General features: G+C 41.7%; 1 protein-coding gene across 1 annotated transcript; it reads left to right on the top strand.

Annotated features, from left to right (window-relative positions):
* The first annotated feature begins 821 nt into the window (after positions 1–821).
* On the top strand, positions 822–2,066 carry LOC149253315 (uncharacterized). Its single transcript, XM_089454434.1, has one exon. The coding sequence runs from the start codon at positions 822–824 to the stop codon at positions 2,064–2,066; it is 1,245 nt and encodes a 414-aa protein (XP_089310560.1).
* Positions 2,067–7,552: the final 5,486 nt, after the last annotated feature.

Raw genomic sequence — 7,552 nt, 5'->3', positions numbered from 1 at the left:
AGAGGAGAACAGAAGCCACCGAAGGAGAGGAGGAGGGTTTCCAGGAAGTACCCATAAAAAGAAGACAGGGGAAAGGAATGCCAAGAATGCAACAACCTGTCAAAACAGTGCCAGTAGAATGCCAAAATAAGTTCAAAGTACTTCAGGAAGAAGAAGGGGAGATGGAAAAAGGAGAAAGCGCAGAAGAACCTATGGAACCAGCTAAAGATACAAAGGAGCCAAACTTAAACCAGAGAAACATGGAACAAGAAGGAACAGAGGAAAATATGGACATGACAGTTGAGAAATCACAGATGGAGATTGATTTCCAAAAGGACAGTGGAAGTGATGAGGAGAGAATAATGGAAAACCTGCTACAGGAATGGAAGAACCTAGATGAGAGGTTCATACTTGACGACCAAAAGCAATTGTATAAAGAGATGTTCCAGAAATATAAAGAAAAAAAGGAACTATTCTGGCAAGTCAATTGGAAACAATAGGAGCGCAAGGAGCACAAAGCATGGGAATGGGCAGCACTGGCAAAGGAGGTAGAAAAAGAGGGAGAAGGCCATTGAGCGAAACCATTCAGGTGGTAGGGGAGATTTTGGTAAACTCGGGTAGAGTCATACCTCTTTCAGAGGTATTTCAACAACCATCCAAATTTTTTTAAAATGATAGTCACAAGTTGGAACATTAGAGGTCTTAATAGAAAATGAAAGCAGAGGTATCTGAAGGAAAGGGTGAAGAAAGACAAACCCAGTATAATGATAAGCCAAGAAACAAAGATCAGTTCCCAAAAGTTAGAAGAAATAATGAGAAAACACAATATTCATTATGAAGTAATGGGTCAGGACGCGGCAGGCACGGCAGGAGGATTGGCAATCCTTTGGAACCCTGAGGAAGTGCAATTCCAAAACTGGGTCAGCCTTCCTAGAACCCTCTCAGAAACTTTCAGAATGATAGGATCATCTGAGTGGATACTCACCACAGGAGTCTATGGAGCGCATCTATCAAGGGAACGCAAAAATTTTCTCCAAGACATGAAAACAATCCAAAGGATCTTTCTAGAGACTCCATGGATTGTAGGGGGGGACTTTAATATGATTAAAACCTTAGGAGAAAAGAGAGGAGGTTTAAAAAGACTGGACGAAGACATGGAAGCTTTCTGCGAAATGATAACGGAGCAAAGACTCGTAGATATTCCAACAATAAATGGGATCCATACCTGGAATAATAGAAGAGGAGGCAAAAACCAAATAGCATCGAGACTGGATAGATTCTTAATATCGGAACAGATCATAAACAGGGACGTATTTGTAGAATCAATGATCCTTCCTGCCATGGGCTCAGATCATTGGCCCATCAGATTGGAGATAGACATCAATAAGAGCCCTAACAAATGGCCCTTCAGGTTTGAAGCCTTCTGGCTCAGGAATCAGCAGTTCATGCCGAAGGTGGAGGAATGGTGGACTCAGAGTCAACAAAGAGGACGAAGCAAGATGCAAACCTTTCAGTTAAAGCTCAAAGAACTCAAAGGGAAAATCAAAAAATGGAATAAAGAGGAGTTCGGGAACATATTAATGGAGAAGCAGCGATTAGAACAAAAAATGGAAGAGATGCAACAAAAAATTATAGAAGAAGGCCGAAACGAGGAAAGAAGCAGAGAAGAGGGAGCATTGATAAGCCAATTAGAGGAACAGAGAAAACAGGAAGAAATTTTATGGAAACAAAAGTCCAGGATAAACTGGCTTCATGATGGAGAAAGGAACACAAAGTTCTTCCACCAAGCTATGGTTCAACACAGACAAAGGAACAAAATTTTCTCTATCAAAAATGAAGAAGGGCAAAGAATAACACAGCATGAGGGAATTGAACAGGTATTAGTTGGGTATTACAAAGACATGCTGACTGAACCCCAAGTTGACAGAGAAGAGGCTACAGGAAGGATCTGCAACGAAATCCCAAAAATAATAACAAGGGACCAAAACATGGCCTTGATGAGGGCAGCAACGTTGGAAGAAGTGGAGGACATGGTGAAGGGAATGAAAAAAAACAAAGCCCCTGGACTTGATAGATTTATGGAATAATTTTACCAAGCACGCTGGCATTTTCTTAGACAAGACATTCTAGAGGTGGTAGAGGAATCTCGCAGACACCAAAAGGTATGGTCGGGTCTTAACTCTACTCTTTTAACTCTTATTCCTAAGTCTACTAAATCAGAAAATGCCCAAGGTTTCTGCCCAATAGCCCTTTGTAATTTAATTTATAAAATAATTGCTACACTGATGGCGAAAAGATTGAAACCAATTCTCTCCAGCATAATCTCCCCGAAACAAACTGGGTTTGTGGAACGGAGACAAATCCTAGATGGTTTGGTTGTATCTCAGAAAGTGATCCATTCTCTAAAAAAAAATAAGGAGAGGGGAATGATGATAAAACTAGACCTGTCAAAAGCTTATTACTGCCTAAACTGGAAGTACCTCAAAGCAATTCTTATGGCATTTGGTTTTAGTAATATATGGATATATTGGATCTATAACATGATATCAACGCCTAATTTCTCTATCCTGCTGAACGGGACACCAACTTCGACCTTTAACGCCACAAGAGGGCTGAGACAGGGGGATCCCTTATCCCCCTTCTTGTTCATTATTGCGGCGGAAGGACTTGGAATATACTTCAACAAAGAGATGAGGGAAAGAAAGATTAAGGGCTTGAGGCTATGGGGAAACAACTTACCTTTCACCCATCAGCGATTCGTAGACGACATTATGCTCTTTTGTGAGGTCTCACTGAAAGAAGTGAAGAGGGTAAAAAGGATTCTGGACTTATTCATGGAAGCCTCGGGTATGGAAATCAACAAAGAAAAATCCTATACATTTCTCTTTAACACCCCAGAACCGATCAAAGCCCACCTGACAAGAACGTTGGGATTCCGCCCAGGCGAATTACCAACAAAATACCTGGGGAATCAATTAGCTTTAAATCCTCTAAGAATAGAAAACTGGCAGCAAACGATGGAAAAACTCAAGAACAGACTCACAAATTGGTCCTTTCGATCCCTGAACATAGCAAGAAGACGGGTGCTACTGAAATAAATTCTCCAGGCTATTACAATCTATCCCCTTTCAGTGATGGCGGCCCCCAAAGGAGTATGCACAAGAATGAAGGAAATTTTTGGAAAAATTATTTGGGGAGGACATAAACAGCAAAGGAAATGGGCCCTTGTGTCTTGGAAAGGTCTGCCAAAACTCTGCACTTAAAGCATTACCCGATGTCTAACCGGAGCTTTTCTGTCACATTTCCTCGCTAAGGATAGCATCGACAATATCATCAAACTTTAAAGTACGAGATGCAGAAACAGAGTTACTAATGGCCATTACTAAACCATTCCAACTTTCTGGCAATGAGCACAAGAATAATAGAGCTCTAACTTCATCATCAAATTTTGCCCCTACAGAACTTAATTGACTTGTAACAGTATTAAAATCATTTAAATGGTCTACAACAGATCCACCTTCTAACATCTTCATATTAAATAACTGTTTCATAAGAAATACCTTGTTTGAGGCTCAAGGTTTTTCATATAGTTTCGCCAATGCCTTAATCAAACCATCTGTCGTTGTTTCCTTTGAAATGTAGAAGGCGACCGATTCTACGAGGCACAACCGTACTGTTTCGAGTGCCTTTCTATCGAGAAGGTTCCATTCTTCAATTGTCATACCCGTCCTCAAAAGGATCCGCAATATGGGACCTCGCTAGCCAGAACAGAGATATCATAAGCCATTATGCCTTCTGGGAAATTAGGAACAAAAGAATAGCCAAATTTTGGGAGGAGGCATGGTAGTAAAGGGAAAGAATGGTAGTCATACAAACTTTGCAAAGTACATATCAGAAGGTTGTAATGGGGGGGCTAAAGTACGTCAAAGAATACTGGAAAGAAGAAGAGCTATATGAGATATGGAAAACTTGGGGGAAATCGGAAGAATGGGACAAAAATATAGACCAAGAGCAGAAAGAGATACTAGTAAAAGAGATGGAATCAAGAAGAATCAAAATAAGATTGGGACCATATATTCTCAGATGGGGAAGATCCACAAGGGGGACCTTCACAGTCAAAGAAGCCTATTATTTAATCACCCGTCAGGAACAATAAGAGGAAGTTCTGGATTATAAGCAAATATGGAGGAACAAGTGGTGGCTGAAGGTAACTATGTTCGCCTAGTTAGTAGGAAAGGGAAGAATCCTGACGTGGCACCAATTACAGAAGCGAGGATTATAGGGACCCCCCAGATGTAGCCTTTGCAAACAAGAAAACAAAACACAGGAACACATTCTAAACTCTTGTCCCTTTGCCCAGCATCAATGGGATGAAGTCAGGAACCTCTTTGGAAAATCAAATAGGGACCCCCATGATATTAAACAGACCATATTCCAATGGGGAAAGGGTCAATTTTCATGCCCGGTAGTAAGGAGAGCCTGGAGTCTAGTTGTGGGATTCGTCATGTGGCTTATATGGAAAGAGAGAAATCAAAGAATCTTTCAATATAAAGACAATCCACCAGAAAGGATCTGGAGAAGAACGCAAAATTAATAAGAGAGACGATTCTAGTAGAGACTTGGGAGGAAGAAGATTGGAAATCGACTCCAGATGAGGTTCAAATCTTAGCTAACCTAAATAAGGATTACAATATGGTGTATCCCGATAAGAAAAGAAACCAACGACCACAGTTGCAGAGTTCAGCTCAGTTCAATTATCCTGGCGAAAACTTCATTAAACTGAATTTTGACGGGGCTTCCAAAGGAAACCCAGGGCCAGCAGGATTTGGAGGTATCTTCAGAGATAGCGAAAGACGCATTAGATGGGTGTATGCTGACTGGGGAGGCATAATGACCAATAATGAAGCAGAATTGATGGCAGTCTACCAAGGCATCAGAATAGCAATAAGAAATGGATACACAAACCTGGAAATTGAAGATGACTGACATATAGTAGTTGAAATGCTTAGGAATCTTAATAATGGGAAGAATTGGGAACAGGTAGCAAAGAGCTGGAGGACTGCAGGGATAATTGAAGACTTGGAATACATACTTAATTGAATCGAGTATAAAATCATTAATCATGTAAGGAGAGATGGAAATAAAGCAGCAGACTTCCTCGCAAACTGGGATGCAATGAACAGGAGGGGAGGGTAGACAGCAAATGGCCAACTTTAGGGAACAATCCTCGATGGGAGACACTCAACTCCATTATCACTCAAGATAATAATGAAATCACAGCTGTATAAAAAGGATCACCAATGGCCCCTGATCGTGGTGAAAATGGCAGCGACGAGGGAGATTATTGCAATGACAGGGAAGGGGTATGATAAGCCACCTTTCACAAGGATAATAACTCAGGTTGACAGGACAGTCTGCAGGCAGGGCATAATTCCAAGGAGCTTTGGAGACGGAGAAATGAAAGGCAGAGGTGGGGAAAGAGGCGGTGCTCCAACGATGGGACACAGGTTAGCTGGCGCAAAATTAAGTAGAGGAGGAGTGGAAGATCATGGAGAATGCAAGCAACAGAGGGAGGAGGTACAAAAGAATAGAGGCAGGCGAAAAGATAAGGTAAGTGTATACGGGAAAAGGCGTGAGGGAAGGAAATCTGTTAATGACCTCGGAGATAACTGGGATAGGAGTAAGGATTCGAATGGAAGTTCGAGGAAAAAAGCAGGCAGGCGAAAGCAGAAGGATCGGCCACCCATCCTTGGAAAAACCAAGCGAAAGGCAACAGAGAGAAGAATGAGAAAGATAGCAACTGATATGAGTAGGGTAGGAAGCTGAATGGGGCAGGAAAGAAGCATAGCTAACCCCCGCGAAGTTATGGAACAGAATTAGTCAGGCACGGAGAGAAAGATAGGAGGGGCGGAGTTGAAAAATCCAGAACAGGGGTATGATGTGCAGATGTGGAAAAGTGGTATAGGGAAGGGGAGGCCTCCTAACAATAGGCTACCAGAAGAGGTAAATAACCTAGAGAAGAAATCTAAGGGGCATGGAGATGAAGGATACCTGGGTGGCCCCTCTGTCATAGCTGGTCAGGGAAGCAAAGTAAAGGAAGACAATAAAGCTGGTAGCTCAGGCCGAGGAAGAGGCCGTAGAGGCAGGGTGAGAGGGTGCCAAGCTGGTAGCCAAGAGCGGAGCTCCTCATCTCCAGTTGGAAAGCATCGTGGCCGAAAGACACTAAAGCGTCAGGTCCAGAATGTGGAGAGAGCGTATAGTGAGGAAACTAATGCTAACATTCAGAGGACAGTTCAAGAGTTGGAGGTTGCGGCCACGCAGGAGGAGTTGGAATATGAAATGGAAGATTGGGAATATCTGTTGCTGGACCCAGGAAACACCAGAGGCTGCATGTCCCTATATAAGCAGGCCCTTCATGTTTACTGGGTAATGAAGAGGTTGCTGGCAAAAGCAATGGAACACGTAGCTATGGAGATGGCAAAAATGGCCCAGGGTATTCCAAATTTGAAAAAAGAGATGAAGAACCTTCAAATAACTCTTCTCATGCAGGATGGAAAGCTCGATGAGATTCAGCAGCAGGGTACTATGGCAGACTGATACCTCTGGTTATGTATAAGGATATCTTAGTTAGGTTGCCGAGAGCATGCTTTCATTTTGTTATAGTTCATTATGCAAATAGGAAACAAGATTAGTCTCTTTGGTTGTTTAGTATACTTAGCATGGACAAGCAGGCTTGGTATTTTTTTTTTTGGATGGCATATAAAAAACTAAGGTGGCCAACAAACCCGGTTTCCCTTCGAGGCAGGTTGAGGTCACTGTATGCATGTACAGTGTTTTAACCTGAATTAATAGGACATGAAAGGTCCTATGTTAGCTTAGAAAAAAAAATATAATTAGAAATCAACATCTACTGAAATCAATGCATCTAGTGCAAGCAATCAAATAGGATTAGAATTCACTATCTACACTGAAACCAATGCAACTAGAGAAAGCAATCAAATAGGATTAGAAATAAGCATCTACATAGAAATCAATGCATCTAGTGCAAACAATCAAATATAATTAGAAATCAACATCTACACTGAAGTCAATGCATCTAGTGGAAGCAATTAAATAGGATTATAAATCATCATCCACATTGAAATCGATGCATCTTGTGTAAGTAATATTCTTCCCTCTCCTCCCATCCATCTATATCTATATATTCCTTCATCTCTCCTTATTTGTCTCTTTATTTGACTCCCCCAAATCATAAACACCTTCTCTCTCCATATATGTATATATATATATATATCCCTCCCTACCTCCCTCCATCTCTCTATCTCTCTCTTCTTCCCTCTCTTCACTTCCCATCTATATCTCTATCTTCCTCTACCTCTCCTTTGTCTCTCTCTATGTCATCCCCAAAGCATACACACTCTTTCTCCATACCTATCTATCTCTCCCTCCCTCTTACTCTCCCTCTCCTTCCCCCCCTCTCCCTTCTATTTCTCTTCACTACTACTCTCCTCTCTCCCTCTCTCTCTCCGCTTGATCACTCCCTCTCTCTCTCTCTCTCCACTTTTCTCTCTTT

Source organism: Pinus tabuliformis, chromosome 7, assembly GCF_031772625.1.
Source record: "Pinus tabuliformis cultivar Carrire ecotype Pingquan chromosome 7, CPIR1, whole genome shotgun sequence".
Taxonomy (NCBI): domain Eukaryota; kingdom Viridiplantae; phylum Streptophyta; class Pinopsida; order Pinales; family Pinaceae; genus Pinus; species Pinus tabuliformis.
This window is presented reverse-complemented; position numbering and strand designations above follow the sequence as displayed.

Excerpts from the sequence above, each read along its gene's own strand:
- LOC149253315 (XM_089454434.1), top strand. The coding sequence starts at position 822 with ATGGGTCAGGACGCGGCAGGCACGGCAGGAGGATTGGCAATCCTTTGG.